The 20,458-nt window shown below is 39.6% G+C and overlaps 1 protein-coding gene across 2 annotated transcripts in view; it reads left to right on the forward strand.

Annotated features, from left to right (window-relative positions):
* Positions 1–17,828, forward strand: part of KLB (klotho beta) — a 31,363-nt gene extending 13,535 nt beyond the window's left edge. Inside the window, exons 2-5 of one of the 2 annotated variants that reach the window (XM_011362735.2) lie at positions 4,051–4,561; positions 6,284–6,552; positions 11,628–12,771; positions 17,202–17,828. In XM_011362735.2, the coding sequence (XP_011361037.1) occupies positions 4,051–4,561; positions 6,284–6,552; positions 11,628–12,771; positions 17,202–17,584 (2,307 nt within the window). In that variant the 3' untranslated portion in view covers positions 17,585–17,828. The remainder of the gene's footprint in view (positions 1–4,050; positions 4,562–6,283; positions 6,553–11,627; positions 12,772–17,201) is intronic. The other variant, XM_011362736.2, reaches the window with a different exon arrangement.
* Positions 17,829–20,458: the final 2,630 nt, after the last annotated feature.

The raw sequence follows: 20,458 nt of genomic DNA on the forward strand, positions 1-20,458 counted from the left end.
ATGATGAAAGAGGGAACTGAGGCTGCTGAGAGGGACATGATTTATCCAAGACCATAAAGCTAATTAGTAGCAGGGCCAGTACTAGAGGTTAGGTGTCCTGCTTTCAAGATCCAGGTCTGTCTCCTATGGTACCATGTAGGTGAGTAGCACCTTTATATCATTCTTGATGACCTAAAAAGAGCCATCAGTGTATCAAAGCAGATTGTCAAGAACACCAAAGGACAAGATGTACTGGAAAGCAATATGTAAAATAACTTTAAAAATCCTTAGATAGTCATTTCTGGAATTAACAAAAGGAAATAAATCAAATAAATTAAAAGTTATATGCCCAAAGTTAGTTATTACATCATTATTTATGACAGGAAAAGGGAAAGGAAGAGAGGAAAGAAGGAAGGAAGGAAGGAAGGAAGGAAGGAAGGAAGGAAGGAAGGAAGGAAGGAAGGGCTAATTTCTATCAAAAAAAGAGAGATGACTAAGTAAATCATATTTCATCAAATTGGTGAATTATTATACTGTTAAGAGAATAAGGAAGACTAAAACAATATGCAAAATGTTCAAAGTAATTTGAGCTGAGAAATATATTTGGAAAAGCTGGAAGGGAACACAGAAATATGAAAAGTTTGCTGTGTTACGGAGTTTTAAAGTAAATTTTCTTTTACATGAAACTATTTCAGCCAAAATGTGACTAAAATCATGCACAGATTTGACAAATAATTGTGGGTTCCTTAAATACAGACACATATAATATGCTAAGTTTGCTCATCTGTCTTAAACCCATGCCTTCAACAGTACCCGCTTCCACCAGTGTCCGGCTATGTCTTCCTGACCTCTAACCCCTTCTTCATCTTTGTTCCTAAAGTTTGCCAGCTATCTTATTTGCTTCCTATCATCCACAGAACTTATCTAGGGCTGGATATCCAGGGGCATCAAAGACTACATTAGACTAGCAGCTGTCTCTCAATGACATGAAGCCCCTGATAGCTGGCTCAAAAAGAAAAAGCTGCTGACTTCCCCTTTAAGCTGCTGAATCTAAAGACCAAAGGTTGAAGCTCCCTTAAATCAATCATTCCAAAGGTAGATGGCCTTGTATAGATAGAGGGTAACCTTGGAAAATCACAGAATGACTATTGTGCAAGGTTGCAGGGCCCAGGTTGCACTCCCCTACAAATACTATTTTAGTTTTCCCAACAGACCTCTTTTATGAGCATCAGAACAAGGGACATATGTAGATACTCCTGTTTCATCAAGATTTATGTCAAATTCACAATCTCTGAGCAATATTTTTTACCTTATTACTTGACAAATGAGATCAAGTTATAACTATAAACAGCACAAAGAACTCCCCCACATTCTCTACATGAGAATGAAGAGGCTGTCTTTAGCCCAGAGAAAAGATAACCCTAGATACTTTGATAGCCTATGCAAATAGCGGCAAAGGTGAAAGAGACACTACCGAACATGAAGGTCACCTTGAAGCATGATAACATTCATATATATATAACACACATATACATACTTGCTTAGAAAGATATTACAAAGGTACATGTCTGTTGTCTTCTAAGCTGTTCAATTTCTCATTAAAACACTGATGCAACCAAGATTTTATCACAGCTTTCATATAATCGCTGAAATATGCAGTAGAACATCTATTTCAAAGAAACTCTCCCTCCCTTTCTTTTTCCTATTAGGTCTGGCTCATTGCTATTAGAATTGGTTTAATAAATTTAAACTGATTCTCTCTCACTATCCCTTTACTATCTGATGGCATCATGTTTGCAAAGCAGCTAGTTTCTGGCTCAGAATCTTACATGTGTTCAGAGCTCTACAGTTTACACATCAGTGGTGCACAAGGGCCCTAGAGAGATGCACTGATCACTGAGGCTTTTGTGGATGAAAGCACTGAGGTTACCAAGGGATTAAGTGACTGATTAGAATAAAGCAAAGAATGCCTCCTTTGAATTCTAGTACGAATTCATGACTGCTTTCGTTTCAAATCAGGAAAAAAAAAAAAAAGGCAATTCTCAATACTTTACATTGTGATTCCAGGCCCAGAAAATCCCAGAGAGAGCAGCTGAGACCACTTGAGGTGGAGTCTGTCCCCAGCTCCCCTGTGATTCTTTCCAGAAGCTGCAACTTCAGGAGGCAAGGGAGAAGGCTACAGCCTGAAAAACTTCTCTGAGAGGAGAGAATTCTTAGGGGTCCTTGGGAACATTTGGGTGCTAAATGGTTCCAGGATCTTCCAATGAAAACCAAGTAAGATCGGGTAGACAGAGGTGATAAATTCAAGGCATCTATTTCAGAAAAATCTTTCAGGGAATGATTTAAATTAGCTCTTCTTGCATAAAGCAAGGAGGCATCAGTTTTTCTATCCTTACCCCTTACATTAATCCCTATCTTCCCCGACCCTAACAGGATTTATGGAACATTTTTAATGTCCACAGGGCCTTTTAGGCTTGACCTATTGCATATATTTGATTGTTCTTGACCTATAAAAAGGCACTTTCAGATAATTTGACTATATGTCAACTGTAATTGAAAAATAAAAAAAATGATTAAAAAACAGATAATTCAACCCAATATAAGACATCTCTAATGAGCAAAAGGAAAGTTAAGAAACAAAGCTGAAAGCAGACTTTGTGGGTTAAAAGTAAGGGTTTGTGCACTTGTTTTAGAAACAGCCAAATAGAGGAGAAATTGAGAGGCCTGGGAAGAGGCGAGCAAGTCAAATACTGAAGGAAAGAGAAATGGACACAGATAAAGGATGATTTTATGACTGGCCAGGACAGAGGAGTGGGCTTGGGCATTTAATAGGCCTAGAGTCCTTAACTGGAGTCCTTAATGTTTGCTCCTCCCTCTGATATAGCTTATGGCTCTTTATGGAACCATGCCTTTGGCTTTTAATTATTTTTCTATTTAATGCCTTATTTTATGTCATTTATATATTTCTCTTTCACACTTTTCAGTCTTATTTTCCCAATAAGATTCTTGGCTCCTGAGGGCGAGTTCCTCTGCCACTTATTTCAACCTCAGGACAGCCAAGATAGGCATTGAGTTACCTATTAAAAAGGCTGGATGCCAATCATGAAGCTCTGTTATAAGAACTCAACCAGAAATGTAAACTCAGGGAGGGTCAATAATAATGACATCTATCTTTAGGCAGTAACTCCTAGATGCTCTATTCTGTACTATATATTTAATATATACATTAGCTCTACATCCGACAACTTTACAAGGGGTATCATTATTTTTAACTTCATTTTTATAGTTGAAGATACTAAGCGATTTCAGAAAGATTAAGTAACTTATCTAAGGCCACACAGTAAGTACCTGAACTTCAAGCCCAAATGTGCTGAGCTCAAGGCTCACACTCTTTCCATTGGTTTTTTGCTTTGTGCAATGCCTGTCACCCTTTTATAATAATTGTAATAATAGCTAAAGTTTTTATAGAGATTACTCTGTACCAGCGACTGTTCTAAAGCCCCTTACATACATGAATTTATTCAGTTCTCACACCAAGCCTACAAGGTAGGTTCTATTATTAGTAGTATTCATTTACAGAATTTAGAGATTGCATTATCCTGTACTCTAAATTAGGTCCAAAAGGAGATTCTATAGAACAGTAAAAGATAACTGGTCTCTGAGTGTGTGTGTGTGTGTGTGTGTGTGTGTGTGTGTGTGTTCAGAGTGCTTAGCCATTTCCTATTTTTTCCTTAATGCTGCTCCGTGTCTTTTTATCCAGACGAAGAAACCCTATAATCTACATAGTATCTCACCTACACCTGGCCCCAAGAAGAGAGCCAGGGAAAAGAGAAGTAAGATGGAACATGGACTAGGGCTCTAGGTCTGCTCCTCAGCAATCCTGTAGGAGAGGCTTTGGAAGCACAAGGAAAGTGGACAAAGAGCCAACTTTGAGGTCATTAGGGCTCCCTGGCAGCTTTCCCCCCTGCATCACCCTATGTTTCATTAATTTGTTCACGAAAAGACCTTCTACTAGCCAAGGCACAACCCTTGTAAGGACAATAAAGATTAATAATATTTTCTTCTTCTTAGGCTCATTCAAAAGTTTGGCATAACTACAACAGAAATTTCCGCCCACGTCAGAAGGGTTGGTTATCGATCACGTTGGGATCCCATTGGATTGAACCAAACAGATCAGAAAACATGATGGATATACTCAAGTGCCAACAGTCCATGGTTTCTGTGCTAGGGTGGTTTGCAAATCCTATCCATGGGGATGGTGACTATCCAGAGGTGATGAAAAAGAGGTTGCTCTCTGTTCTGCCCCTTTTCTCTGAAGCAGAGAAGAATGAGGTGAGGGGCACAGCTGACTTCTTTGCTTTTTCCTTTGGACCCAATAATTTCAAGCCCCAGAACACCATGGCTAAAATGGGACAAAATGTGTCACTCAATTTAAGAGAAGTGCTGAACTGGATTAAACTGGAATATGGCAACCCCCAAATCTTGATTACTGAGAATGGCTGGTTCACAGATAGTCATGTGAAAACAGAAGATACCACAGCCATCTACATGATGAAGAATTTTCTCAACCAGGTTCTTCAAGGTTGGTTGTATATTAGCTCAATTTTAAAAATTAAATCAATTAAATATGCTATAATATATTTTAAATCACCTTCAAATATATGATTTTTGTTGTTGTTTTTGGGCTTTGGTATTGTCCAAGGTTGAGAGAATTTTTTAATGTTAGTCTCATGTCCTTTTTTAGTAGACTGAAAGAAAAATAATTTTAGACTGTAGATACATCCTTAATTGGCAACAAAATGTTGTCTCATTCTTTTAAAAAGAGATATGTCCAAAGTTTTATAACAGTAGTACTTTAGTCTAAGATTCTGAAAGCTTTTCCTGAAATTGTGTTCTTTTCACCTTATTACGTGACTAAATGATAAAAAAAAAAAAAGTCTGAAAACAAAGAATGAGCCATGAATGGCAAAGCTGAGTAATTCCTATTGCTCCTGGATATTTTTCTGACCCCTACTTATAGCCTTCATTCTTCTTCCATTACTCAAGTAGTGACATCTATAGGTGGCTGATTAAAACAATGGAGCAGAGGACAAGCTCAAATTATAATGGTTCTGTCTACAGAGTTGGACTCCATTCACTCAAATACAAAGAAATTCTTGGTGGATCTTTCTAAAACTGTAGCTTTCCTTAAAAGTCACAACCTGGAGAAAAATCTCGGGTTCTGCAGGAGAGAGTGTTCAGGGAGGGCACTCAAGGAGGGCAAGACCCTGCTGCCTAACCTTCAGGAAGGAGTGGCATAGAACAGAGCCACGCCCAGCCACAGGGCACATGGGGGCCTCCAGAGCAGGAGACCTGTGCTAAATTTCATTCACTCAGGCAGAAAAGATGTGATTTCTCAGGTGTTACCATTCCACCTCTCCTCAGCATCCTATAAAACCAAAGGGACTAAAACCAAGACCTGTTAAAACGTATTTATCTCACAGAAATCTCTTGGCATGGATTTTCTATCTTTTAGGAAAAGAATGTCAGTGATAAAATCCCAAAATTGCATAAGCGAGGCATTTCTATGAGAGAAATGAAGCTTTTAGAAAAGAAAAATGGTTTGTGATTGACTTGGGTATTTGTTGCTTTTATTGCTGCTGTCAATTTTCTTATTTCATTTTTACCCAATTCTTAAAAGTTATTGAATCAGAGTTTTAAAGCCAGAAAGGTCCTTAGAGATCATCTTTTCCAATTTTTTCTGTTTACAAATGAGGAAACCAAAGTCAAGAAGCTTGCCCAGTAGCATTCTCCCACCTTCTGCCCCTCAGCTCAGTGAGTTCTTGTTCTCTTACATCACTACGCTTCTTTCTCTTCCTTACATTTATATGCATTTGTGTTCATTCTCAAAGCTGATTTTTCAGTCCCTGAAGGATAGTTTCATAGAAGATAGTTTGTCCACAAGCGGGAACCAACCCATGCTTGAAATGAGAAACCCTTAGTCATGATCATAGACACTGGTCTCAAAGAGTTCTGGAAATTACCATGCCCTCTGACATATATTTAAATACTAAATCTCAGGGATATTTTCAGTTTGATCCTTTAACTGTGTCATTCACTTGTTAGGGGAGGACCATTCTGGATGAAAATAACTGCCACTTTTTAAGTATAAACATAAATTTTCTATTTGATGTAATGGGCCTACAAATCAGTGAAAAAGATGGTTTCACAATATGCTGTCCCTGGCATGTTGTTAGTGAAGTCATAAACATGAACCAACATGTTTAGGCCTCCAAACATCTCTGCTTTTTTCCCCTCTGTGCAGCAATAAGGTTTGATGAAATACGAGTGTTTGGTTACACTGTCTGGTCTCTCCTGGATGGCTTTGAATGGCAGGATGCTTATACCACTCGCCGAGGATTATTTTATGTGGACTTTAATAGTAAGCAAAAAGAAAGAAAGCCCAAGTCTTCAGCACATTACTATAAACAGATCATACAAGAAAATGGTTTTACTTTAAAAGAGTCCACACCAGATGTGCAGGGTCAGTTTCCCTGCGATTTCTCCTGGGGTGTCACTGAGTCTGTCCTTAAGGTAAGTGGCTACTTATGAATTAACTATAAAGTGGGGCAAATAGTACGCAATATTTTATTTCATTCACTCAATGCAGCTAAGAGATAGCTGTCAGACAATATCAAATACCATGATTACTTGGCGGTTATGAAGGGAAGTTGGGGTAAGAGGAAGGAAGAGGAAGAGAAGAATATTTACTGAGAGCCTTTCACGTGCCAGAACTCATGATGGGGAACTTGGTGATGGAGGTGAAGAGGTTGCTGTCAAGGAACATAGACTAGAGGCAATTACAGTCATTTTTGTAAGAGGCACTTATTACTAGTGTTGAAATTACAAGGAAAAAAATGTAGATTTTTGTATTGCCAAAATCAAATCATTAGTGGCCTAGTGGCCTTTTATTTAAATGGTTCCTTTTATTTGATATCCTTATGAGGTCTCTATATCCCGGGGGGGGGGGGCTCCCCACATGACTCATTCCTCACCTTCTTCAGATATTTACAAATGTCACATTATCAAAAAGGCTTCTCTCCACTCCAAAAAATTATAACCCCATCATTATAACCTCTCATTTCACTTTCCTGCTTTATTTGTCTATATAGCATTCATCACTATCTAACATACTACATCCTTTAAACATTTCTTTTTCTCCAGGTTATATTTATTGAGATATAATTGACATACAACATTGTGTAAGTGTAACGCATACAATGGGTTGATTTCATACATTATATATCACAAAATGATTACCACCATAGGCTACCATTCCATACCATCACATAATTCCCATTTCTTTTTTGTGGTGATAATTCTTAAGATCTACTCTCTTAGCAACTTTCAAGTATATAATACGGTATTATTAACTATAGTCACCTTGCTGTACATTAGATGCCTAGGAAGTTTATACCCTTTGACCAATATCTCGCCATTTCCTCCACCTCTCAGCCCCTGGTAACCACTTTGCACATTTTTCTTATTTATCACTTGTCTTCCGCACTAGAATGCAAACTTTCTCAGCACAAAGGTGGAGATGTTAGAGGCTTTGCTGCCTGCCATATCCCTTACAAGAGCAGTGTCAGGCACATGACAGGTGATCAATGCATAGTGAATGAATAAGGTAAACTTTTAGAGCCAGATGAGATCTTAGGGACGCCCTATTCCAAAACTCATTTCACAGATGAGGAAAGTATGATGCGTCAATTAATAATTGAGACCTAAATGACTTGCCCAAGGTAATACTAATAGTGGCAGAACTGTAACAGGCAACCCTCAAGCCCCCAGAAGTGCTCTTTCCAAAATAATAACTATTTTTAAGCCCTTATTTTGTGCCAAACATTTAACTCCTATGTGTATGCACATTCTCTCTACCTTATCTTAAACCCCTCATTTTACAGGCTAGGAAACTGATGTTTAGGGAGGTTATATATCTGTCTTTTCCTAACCACTTTGCTATAAGACCTCATAGTACTACACTATTCCTGTATTTGAGAAGCTTGTGGAAAGACAACAAAATGTACAAAGGATGGGACCAGACAAAAGGGCTCAAACCATGAGTGAGCAAAGTTCAGAGGTTATGAATCTCAACCTCTGCACAATATTTAAACAAGATTTTAGTAAAGTCTCACAGGTGATAAAAGGGGAAAAGATACAGAGAGTAATATAAACATAGTGACTCACCTTTTGTTTGTGTCCCCTATGGAGCCACCTACTTACCGGTTCCTAACTCCTTCTCCACGTGGCATAGGCGGGCGGCCATCTTTTCCCTACCACTTCAAGTGGGTTTATATTTTCCAAAATTCCAGGCCCAGCAAATAGAGATCCCAAGAGAGACAAGAGTCCCTGCATGTATGTGCCCCAGCCTGCAAGTTCCTGCTTCATCTAAAGACCCACATCTGTTCCCCATTGACTGATGATGTGAATGTCTGCCCCATTCTGAGGACCCTACTCCTACTCTTAGGTGCAAGAGCTGATCACTTGGATCAAGGGAAAGTAATTCTGTAATTGACCAGGCCTGAGTTTCATGCTCATACTTACAGCACAGCAAGGAGTCAGCTTTCCTTGAACTTTGACCAAGAGTGAGGATGGATGGTTTGCCAAGAAAAATTAAGATGCTTTTTTGAAAAATCAGCCAAAGGATGTATGAATAGATGCTGTGTATGCACTACCTAGATGTCCTCTATAGGAAGACTGACAAAATGAAAATAACACTTTAAAAATATTACTGTGCCTACCCATACATCTTATATTCCCCCAGCCTCTTAGCATTCTTTTCTCCTCCAACATTTTGATAAATTTCAAACCAGTACAATAAACAACCACCCATATTCCCCTCACCAAGTTGTGACCAGTTGTTAACATATTGCCACATTTGCTTAATCTGTCTCTCTTTTATGATCCATTGAAAGGTTGCAGACATCATTACACTTCACCCCAAAATATTTCAGTGTGTCTCCTAAGAATAAGGACATTCTCTTATCTCATTATAATGTCAAACCCATGAAATTTAGTATTGATTTAATATCATCTAACATAAAACTTGTATTCAAACTTTCATAAATGTTCCAAAAATTTCCTTTATATATAAATTTTTTTTAATTTGATCACAAGAATCACACATGGGCTTTCATGTATCTTTAGCCCCCTTTAATTCAGAACAATTTCCCAACTTCGTGGTACTGACATTTTTGAAGAGTCCAGAACAGTTGCTTATAGAATACTTCATAGATTTTTCTGATTGTTTCTTAATCAGATTCAGTCAACTATTTCTGGAAATAATATTACATAAATGATGATATATATTTCCCAATACATCACATCAGAAGGCACATATCAGTTTATTTCAATACTGAAGATGTTAAAGTAGTAGTCACTAGATTTCTTGGTTAAGGTGGCATTTGCCAGATCTCTTAATTTTAAGTTACCTTTTCTATTTGTAATGAAGTAATCTGATGGTGATACTTTAGGATCATATAAATATCCTGTTCGCCAACATTTCACCCAATTCTTAACATTGATTCATGAATCTTGCCTGAATTATTACTTTGTAGATTGCAAAATGGCGAATTTCTAATTAAAATATTTCTTCTACGCTTACTAAGTGGTTTCATTTTTTGTTATTTAAGTGTAGTTGGTATACAATATTATAATGGTTATATTAGTTTCAGGTGTACCATATAGTGATTTGACATTTTTATACCTTACAATGTGAACACCCCGCTAAGGTGGTTTCTTATAAGTTCAATGTGTTATACCTCACTGTTTTCATTACTTCATTAGAACTTTTGATGCTCAAATTATCTCAAATTTGGCCAATGGAACTTCTTCAAGCTGTTCCTGTGTCTTTTTTATATTTCCCTTTCAGTTTTCAAGCACCTCCTAATTTTTCTGGCACAAGATGTGCCAGCATCACCTCATTCTTTTCTTGTCCCAGACAGAAAAAGCCATTTCTCCAAGGAGCCCAGGATCCTCTTAGTGTAGAATAGAATTTTAGAACCAAGCTCTGGGAGCTAGGGTTGAGATTAGGGTGCATCATTTTTAACTAGATCTCTTAGCAGATTATACCCACTTGCTAAGACTAATGCTTTCTGGAGCTTTTTAAAAGACAGACAGATTTTCATTTGATCCTGCCTTACCTTATGGCAGATTGGCTTTTGTAAACACTCTAGTACCGTGATCCTCTGATGTTTCAAGACACTGAAACTGGCCATACAGGCTAGGAAGATTTTACTCAAATAATTATATACAGATTTAACTTCAAGATCACCTGATCAGTGTTCTCTCAGTTTAATGTTCTAGATAACTGGTTGACAGATGGCAAGCAAGCACTGATATGGCTTTGTAATTAGACTATGAAAGATGACACATGAGAAAATTAGAGGGAAAATATTTACCAAAGGTTAATTATCATTTTTCTAGGTGCACTTAACTTCGGCCAGGGGAAGAAAAAATATTTTAAAACAAGTACTTAAAGCATTTTTAAAACTTTTACTTTCTCTTATTAACCTTGAATTTAGAAATGTTTTTCTTAAACTCTTCTAATTTAAACACATGGGCCCAGCAGGCAATTATTGCAACCAGGGAAAAATTAAATCCAAATCATGTCTACCTTATGTTTGTAAAGTACTTTAGAGTTGACAGAGCACTTTGCCAGTCATTGACTCCTCACAGCACACCTGTTAGGTGGGTGCGATTGCTCGTCACTATGTAGAGTTGCCAAGCCTGTTTTAAAGGGGCAGAACTATAACAGGAGTCCAGGGCTGACTCATTGGTGGAGAGGCAGGGGATGAGACATCATTAGATCCAAGAGTCAGCTTGGGAGTTTCTGAGGGGTACTTTTCTGTCCTTTTTGCTCATAAGCCAAGTACCTTACATAAAGAGGGCGTTCAGTATTCTCCTGTTAGATGATTAAATGCTATGTCCTCATAGACACATGGATGGAGAAGAACATAATGATGTACATGTGATAGCACTTGGACTTTTCAAATAGAAAGTGTTAGAGAGTTGCATTCAGCAAATTCATTCCCTATCCCATTTCACTGGCTTCTTTTAGGAACTGTGGCTGGGGTCAATCAGCCTTCTCTAACCCCAAGTGCTGATCTCAGTGAAATCCTCTACAGCTGGAATTTTAACTTTGCCTTCAATTTATGGCAGTGTTTGAAGTCCGTCTTTCATGACTCCCCTCAGCTGAGGCTACCAAGCCCATACCTGATGCATTTGAATAGAATCACATGAGACCCCATGATATGACCTATTTTTAAGGCACGTAAACTGGAAAACAGCTTCTCAGTGTTTTCCTGTAAAGCCGCTTATTTGAAAAGCCAAGCCCTGGGTGTGTTTCTTTCATTTTCTGGTTTCCCTGGAAAATTTCTGGGACCGGAGGGGAGGATAATCAATCAGTCCTTTTCTCTGTCATCACCAGAACAGCTAGAACACACAGGTCATTATGAAGGACATACGCATCATTTATTTCCTGCATCATTTATTTCCTCTATTGTCAGTGAGAGGCAAAATATGATCAGGCCCTTCCCCCTCTCAGATGATATATGCTAAGAGTCTGTCCATCGGGTTGTGCTTTACCTGAATATGCTTGTTTTTCACAGCCGGAATTGGTGGCTTCCTCCCCACAGTTCATTGATCCTCATCTGTATGTGTGGAATGTGACAGGCAACAGACTGTTGCACCCAGTGGAAGGAGTAAGGCTGAAAACACGGCCAGGTCAATGCTCGGATTTTGTCAGCATCAAAAGACAACTTGAGATGTTGGCAAGGATGAAAGTTACCCACTACCGGTTTGCTCTGGACTGGCCCTCAATCCTTCCCACTGGCAACCTGTCCATAGTTAACCGACAAGCTCTGAGGTACTACAGGTGTGTGGTCAGTGAGGGACAGAAATTCAACATCTCCACAATGGTCACGTTGTACTACCCAACTCACGCCCACCTAGGCCTCCCCATGCCGCTACTACAGAGTGGGGGATGGCTGAACCCATCTATGGCCAAGTCCTTCCAAGACTATGCCGGGCTGTGCTTCCAAGAGCTGGGGGACCTGGTGAAGCTCTGGATCACCATCAATGAGCCCAATCGACTGAGTGACATCTACAACCGCACTAGTAATGACACGTACAGGGCAGCACACAACCTGTTAATGGCCCACGCCCTGGCCTGGCATCTCTATGACCAGCAGTATAGGCCAGCGCAGCACGGGGCCGTGTCACTGTCTCTGCACTCAGACTGGGCGGAACCTGCCAACCCCTATGCTGACTCACACTGGCAGGCGGCCGAGCGCTTTCTCCAGTTTGAAATTGCCTGGTTCGCAGAACCCCTCTTCAAGACCGGAGACTACCCATTGGCCATGAGAGAGTACATCGCCTTCAAGAATAGGCACGGGCTGTCGAGCTCCACGCTGCCTCACTTCACCGAGGAGGAGAAGAGGCTGGTCAAGGGCGCTGCCGACTTCTACGCCCTGAACCACTTCACCACCAGGTTTGTGATGCATGCGCGCCAGAATGGCAGCCGCTACGATGCGGACAGGGATGTTCAGTTTCTGCAGGACATCACCTGCCTGAGTTCCCCCACCCGCCTGGCGGTTCTGCCCTGGGGAGAGCGGAAGGTGCTGAGCTGGATCCAGAGGAACTATGGAAATGTGGATGTTTACATCACAGCCAATGGCATCGACGACCAGTCTCTGGAAAATGATGAACTCCGAAAGTACTACTTAGAGAAATATATTCAAGAAGCCTTGAAAGGTGAGTTCAGGGGCCATTTCAAATACAGTGAAGTATGACATTCCCAACTAATATGAACAAAAGAATGAGGGAAATAGGCTAATTAATGACAGTGTTAGCTCATTGTGGAAAATTTGGCAAGTATTTTTTTAAATAAAAAAAAAATCACCCAAAATCTCACTCCCTCAAACAAGCACCTAGACTTGTGCTTGCTAGACATTTTTACTACAATTGAGCTTATGCTATAATAGTCTTGTGGTCAACATTTTCTTAATATCATATCATAAATGTGTTCCATGTTGTTGAAAGTTCCTTGATGACATTATTTTAATGATTACTTAATATCTTATCACACGGACACATTTCCATGTACTTAACCATTCCTCTAACATTTAATAGTTTTTCTTTTTTCAACTACTAAAAAATAGGTATCTTTGTCTTCATTGCTGATTATCTCTTTAGGATAGATTGCCCAATATGGAATTTAGTCAAATGTTATAAACAGCAGTGTTTGAGAGTACTTATCTCACATACTCTTCCCAGCATTGACTATTATCATTTTTTAATCTTATTTTTAAATGTTCATGATTGTCTTGTTGAAACAGCAAAAAGTCCCTAGAAATTTATTCACTTGACAAATGTTTATTGAACTTCGAATATGGGCAAAAACTGTCCTCGGCTCTGTATCACCACTGAAAAAAATAATGATTACTGTCCTTATGGAGCTTATATTTTTGTGGGATAAGTCAACAAACAGATAAGATACAGTGTCAGAGGTGAAAAGGTTTATGGAGAAAAAACAGAGTAGGGAAGAGGGTGCCCAGGGTTGGGGATAGGAGAGTGGTTACAATTCTAAAAGGAGTGGTTAGGGAAGTCTTCGAAGATCTGGAGAAGTGAGGCAGCAAACCAGTGCAGTTATCTGAAGTGTTCCAGGTGAGTGAATAGCAAGTGCAAAAACCCTCACATGGGAGCATGCCTGGCCTGTTTGAGGATCAGGAAGGAGGTCAGAGTGGTTAGAAAAGAATTAGGAAGGAGTGAAGTAAGGAGATGAGGCCAAGGAACTAAAAGAAGAGGCAGATCAGGTAGCGCTTGGTAGGCCATTTTAAGAACTGTGGCTCTTACTCTGGGTGAGATAGAAAGGTTCTGGAAAGTTTCAAATCAAAGGGTGACATGATCTAACTTAATGCTTTAAAACAATCACTCTGGCTGCTCTTTTTGTGAATACACTGTGATAAACAAAAACTTTTGAGGCTGAAAGCTTTTCTGAAAATGTTTATTGAGCCACATGCTAGCCAGAAAAAAAGAACTAGGTCCTGGGGCATGCAGCCTGACCCATCAGTAGCATGGCTAAATGGAAAGACAAACATGTCCACTGGAATTTTTATTCAACGGGTTTGAGGGAAGAAAGACGTTGTTTTGAAAGAATTTATATTGGCCGTAGATAAAGAGGGGTGGGGAGATTAAGTGGAGACAGTTCTGAGGTAGGTACATAGTCCATGAGGAAGTATTTGTTGCTTCTGGATTGGTGTGGGCAACAGTCTGGAAAGTTCATACATAAGCAGAATGTGTTAGAGTCTGGTGATGGGCTTTTAGATGAGTTGAAATAGCTCCCTGGAAGTTTTTGTTTGTTTGTTTTGGGCTCTGTTAACTGATTAATTCCTTGTCTCTTCTTCCCATTGTTGGGCTGTAATTTAATTTAGTACGTCTCAATTTTTTTTTCTTGTCAACTCTAATGGAGCAAAACAGAAATATGGGAAGTTGAGCTAGTCTAAGTAAGAAATAATGGTGGATTGGATCACTTTATTAAGAGTGGAGTCTCTGGCTTGGGACACGTTCGCCCCAGCTAATGTCAGAGAGACCAGAGAGCACAGGATTGAGGGCAGCTCAGAATGAGCAGGGTGGAGAGGAGTGAGGAAGGAGGAGTGGGGGGCTGGAACAGACACTGAACAAGTGTGGCTCTGAACAAGGGAGTTCAAAACACCAGGCTCCCGACATAGGGCTGTTCTGATGGGGACAGCCTCCTTCCCTGGCGAAAGAGGTACCCTTAGGATAGACGAGCCATCCTAAGCGTCCCATCAGGTGCCTCCTCCCTGGTGACCCCGAGCCCCCGGCTCCCTGGCGGCACAAAACCAGCACAAAGCCAGCCTTACCTGCGCACTGACGGGAGAACCCAAGCTGGAGGAGTGGGTGGCTGAGTGGTAGTGGGAGAGATTGTCGCTTCGCCGGGGAGACGCTGCTGTAGCAGGAGTACGAGTCATAGTCAGCATTGAAGCAGAACAAAGCCGGAGCGAGGGCGGAGGGGCAAAGGCAGGTAGGAGCTGTGGGACAGAGCTGGGTAGGAGCGTGGTCACTGCTTGCTGGCTGTGCAGCTGCCATTGCCAACACCAGCTCAATCTCAACTTATAGGATGCGTGCTACGGAAGAGGTTGTAGTACAAGCCACAACCAGTTTTTATAACGAATAAGCCCAGTGACATCATGGTGCAACCATCCCAGCACTGAAGGGGTGACGCACTGGCCAGGGCCTCTACGGCCTCCTTGCCACCTCTGCCACCTTCGCCACCTTCATAGCTACCTGTCCCCTGAAATACCTGTTTTGTGGTTCCCTTATGAGAACTTAGCAATCTGAGTCTTAGGGGTGTTGTGGACACCAAAACTTGAGGATGGCCCCCCAAAGGACTGCAGGGAACAGCCCTGGAAACCTGCTGACCCAGATGTCCTAATACAGACATCCTGTGTAAAGGAAGGAAGGAATAACATTAACTGCTCACTGGCTACAGTCAACACAGAGGGTACAGTGCGCAGCGAGGCAGGGGTCTTGGCCAGGGGTGGGGAGGTGGGAAAGGCGGAGAACTTGAGCAAACATTTGCAATTGGTTCAATGCAGACCCTTGCTCCTGGGGTGGGGTGGAGGTGCCTTTTAACCAGTGTACAGAAACCGAGAAACAGTTCTGAGGCTTAGGCATAGGAGAAACAGCCCTGAGGGCTTAAGCCTTGGACCTCAAAGGTCTGACTCTTCACTCTCATTCCCAGTTTTAGACCTAATTCGGTGCAAACTGTGGAAGCATACCTTCACTTGCCTCAAACAATACTAGGACTGTTACTGCATTTGGAAGCCAAAAGTTGGGGGATCCAAAATAAGAGCATACGATAACCTATTTCATCTATAATGCTGGGTAAAATTTTTAAGAAAGAAAGGTGCACTTTTCCCCCTGGGGCATAGACGAGGATGGTGTTACTGTTAACCAATAAACATTGTGCAGAACCTCCAAGAGTAGAGATGGTGAAAAGTGGCTGAATTCTGGATATTGAAGGTTGTCAACAGGATTGGATATAAGGTGAGAGAAGAGTGAAAGATGATTTCAACATTTTGGTTTGAGTTACTAAAAGAAGTGGCCATTTACCATGTTGGGGGAGACTGACAGGCACAAGTTTTTGGAGTTGTTGTACAGGTTGTTTGAGATGTCTATTTAGACCTCCAGTTAGAGATGTCAAGTAGGCTAACAGATACAAGAATCTCAAGTTCAGAGAAGCCTAGGGCTGAGATACAAACTGGGGACTCAAGAGCAAATAGACGGTATTTTTAAAACAGGGCTTGATGAAATCATGGAGCAAGCATAGTGAAGGGGGCTGAGCCCTAGGACAATTCAATATTCAGAAGTCAGAGATGAGAAATCAGCTAAAAAGACTGAACAGGAGCCAGTGCTATAAAAGATAACTAGAGGGAGATGTTCAATCAAGGGAGGTAGTTGTTTTTGCTTTGTAAGATACCAAGTTACAGCATGTTTATATGGAAATGACCCACTAGAGAGGGCAAATTAACAGGAGAGAAGAGTGGGGAGAACAGATGGAGCAATGTCCTTAAGGAGACAAGAGAAAAACTGTAAGTGACGGTGTAAATGAAGGTCGAGAATGGACAGGTCATCCATAGCAAGTAAGAGAGAAGGCAGAATGAGTACAGATACCAGTAGGTGGGTAGATGTGACTGGAGATTGAAGAAATCTGTGTATTTTGGATTTCCAGTGAAGTAGGAAGGTCATCACTTTAAAGCAAGGATGGGAGAGGAGGTCGTTTGAGGACATGGAAAAAGTGTGACGTGGTCCAGGAGAGTGATTTGGGGAAACCAAGTATGGTTATTGGGCCATACCAAGGGCACATTTTTCTGCATGTGACCCTATGAACAAAACGATAGTCCTTTTACCGTCATGGCTCCAATTCTTAAATTTGCTTCCTGCCTCCCCTCTTCCTCACTCCAAATGTTTTTTATCAATCATTTATAGATCAAAGTTTTACTTCAAATTTCAACCTAAATTACACACACTCTTTCTTTATATCATTATAAAATGCCAAAAAAAGACCTTTAATGAAAATCACTTTTGTGGGCATGAGTGAAAACAATTCTTATTCATTTTAGTCCATTTGTGATTAATAATGTTCATTTGATATTTTTCAGCATACCTGGTTGATAAAGTCAAAATCAAAGGCTATTATGCATTCAAACTCACTGAAGAAAAATCTAAACCCAGATTTGGATTCTACACATCCGATTTCAAAGCTAAATCTTCAACTAAGTTTTACAACAAACTGATCAGCAACAGTGGCTTCCCATCTATGAATAGTCTTGGATGCAGTCAGACTCAAAGGAACACAGAGTGTACTGCGTGCTTAGTTCTTGTGCAGAAGAAACCATTGATATTCTTTGGTTGTTGCTTCTTCTCCACCTTGGTTCTTTTATCAATTATCATTTTTCATAAGCGAAAGAGAAGAAAATTTTGGAAAGCAAAGAACTTACAACACATACCATTAAAGAAAGGCCACAAGAGAGTTCTTGGCTGAACTGGCCCCATTTTTGTCTGCACGACAGAAAGTTTAAAAATTCACTCCAGTTCCATATACCAGTAACTTACAGAGGATATACCTATATCATAGAAAGAAGACAATTTGATATTTGTGGTAGCCAAGGTGATGACAATCAATGTCTCTCTCTACTACGTGGTTCAAATGAATTTTCCCTTGGGTGTTGACTGTTGACATCAGTGAATTCAGTTCTTGGATCTACAGATAAAGGCTTCACCTAGGAGCTGCTTCCTGTCATTACTCTCTAACTATCTTTTATAAATACTTATAACTACTTATATAAAAGAAATTGTTTTTGAAAAACAGACTCCATAGCAAACATTTAAATCTCTTCTTAACACTGGATAGTCAGTGATACAGTCTGTGACTTCAAACAAGGTGCTTTTCCCCTTTAGGTCAGTGGTTCTCAAACAGAAAGAAAAAAACATAACAGGGTTAAGTAGTGCTTGCCTATAGGCAGTTACAGCACAGACTCTTAAGCATATCATCAATCTCTTAGTTTGACTCAATAGAAATAAAAATTGTCAAGCATTTATAAAGCATCTAATTTTGAGGTCTTTTATCAGATCTGATTTTTTAAAAAGTAACATGTTCACTTCCACTCCACAACTCATCTCGTGGAAAGATAATATTAAGGAGAACTAGACCCAAATGCCTGTGAAGATAGAGTAGTCACTCAACCTCACAGTACGGCATCTTTCTTAGACAAATCGACATTTTTTTCCTCACTTGATTCTTATAAGGTAACAAAATCAGACCTAGCATACTTAGAAAAATTAAACATTCTAAAAAGTTGTGGTTTTATCATTAGACAAGAAGCCATTTTATTCCATAAGACTTGCTCTCTCCTAAGAAGCTTCACTGTTCTGACACCATATGCATAGATGCCCTCACATGTAAATGCAGCTGTAGTATCTGTACCTAGCAAATGTGACTCTCTGGATGCAATTCAGAAAGTTGATGGTCTGAACGAGTTAAAACTGTTTTTTACATTGCACTTTTTGAAGCTGGGATTAAGTAAATTCTTAAATCTGAACTTGAAGAGTCTGACTCTTAAACTCTATTCTTAAGATCTGTTTAGTGTATTCTAACCACTGGAGGAAGAAACCTTGAATGTAAACCTATTTATACCAACTGTTTTCTTTAATCAACACTTAAAATAACCCATTACACACAGTAACTAGTCACTGTCTACCATCTCCAGAAATTTTAGACTCTTTAAAATCAAAAGAAAAGCTCTTTGGTTCAAAAAAGCCTTAGTAGGAAACAATACCCTGAATTCAAGCAATTGTGATTGTTTCCCATGTCCACTTAAGCCAAATTTCATACATGAGATTCTTGTTGATAATAGCAATGTTTTAAAGATACTGCAGAGATAACAATCGGTCAATTCAAATAAATGCAAAAGGAATGAGAAATCAATTTGCTATTTGGCTGGCCAAATACTACAATTTTGCTTCTCTCCTTGCCCCCACTGCATCCACTCCAACAGTGGCTCTTTCCAAGAGAGACTTTGCAAGTAATTTTTGATATTTTCTTTGAGAAATAAATAGGCCTGAGGCTATACATGATTACAATATCTGGCCAACTTTTTAATACATGAACTATGTGGAAAGACTCGTTTTAAATAATCCCTTGGCTTGTTTTTCCCCTTTGTGCCACATGGCTTCACTGACCCAAGCTCCAATGAATATTCTTTAGGAATTATCAGTTAAATACCTCATTACCAACTTTTTAAGATCTCTGTAACATCCAACCTTCTGAAAAAGAAATGCATATTCAGCCATAACAAAATTTGGAATTTAGTTTTGCTTTTCTAGTCTTTATTTTGTATTTTGTATTTATGGTTTACGAGTCCATAACCATCATTTTTTAAATGTCTCTACATTTAGAGCTTAAGCTTAAAACTTAGGTCCTCTTTTTTCAAACTTGTCTTGCCATAAACTCCCAAATACTAAAGTCCCAAACCCAAAGCTTACACACTTCTCCCTTTCTGCCACTTAGGAATTATTTTACTAGTTTTTAAGCCATCACCATTCAAAAATCCTTAGGTAAATACTCTGGCCCATGATCAATTATACTATTCAGGTTTATCTTAAACATTTAAAAATCATAAAAGGTCAGTAAGAAACTGTTGATAGCTTTTGACAGGGTAAGAGTTTTAGAATTTAAGTTTTTGAGTTTTGTTGAAAAAACATCTTAAAATCTAATTAACTTATGTTACATTTTATGTATTAAATATAACCTTGTCATTCACTAACAAGACTTGCTGTCCCAACACTGCCTCCCTTCCATCCTCCCAAGATGTGTGACACTGGATTCTTTTTGATTTTCTCAAAATGTAGACTCCTACACCTCAAAGTTGGGGAAATAACACAAATGCTTATTTAAAGACATGGAAGACATCTCTGGAGAGAACTATATTTTCATTTACCACACTCAAGTTATTAAATGGAAATCACTCCTTAGCTACAACCAACCTCCAATAGTCATCTCCTGTGAAGGTCTCACCCAGAATACCAACCCACTTTACTCATGGAAATCACATTTACTCCCACAGCTGCTACTACCACCTGTAGACTGACTCTCAATACCTCTAAGCTCCTGTGATAGTCATTTGAAAATTTCTTCCTCACATTTAGCTTTGAAATCCTGTCAAAACCTTCCAAAACATCTCTTCCAGTCTCACTGCTATCACTGTCTTGGGTCTTTATAACTTGAAACTTTATAACTTGAAAGAGTATAGTTCTCTTCCATGTCTTTAAATAAGCATTTGTGTCCCTGGCAATCTGGGTACCATTCATTTGGCAAATAGCTATGTGCGCCAAGCACTATTCCAGGTATTTAAAAAAA

This window comes from Pteropus vampyrus, unplaced genomic scaffold (genome assembly GCF_000151845.1).
Source record: "Pteropus vampyrus isolate Shadow unplaced genomic scaffold, Pvam_2.0 Scaffold79, whole genome shotgun sequence".
In the NCBI taxonomy this organism is placed as follows: Eukaryota; Metazoa; Chordata; class Mammalia; order Chiroptera; family Pteropodidae; genus Pteropus; species Pteropus vampyrus.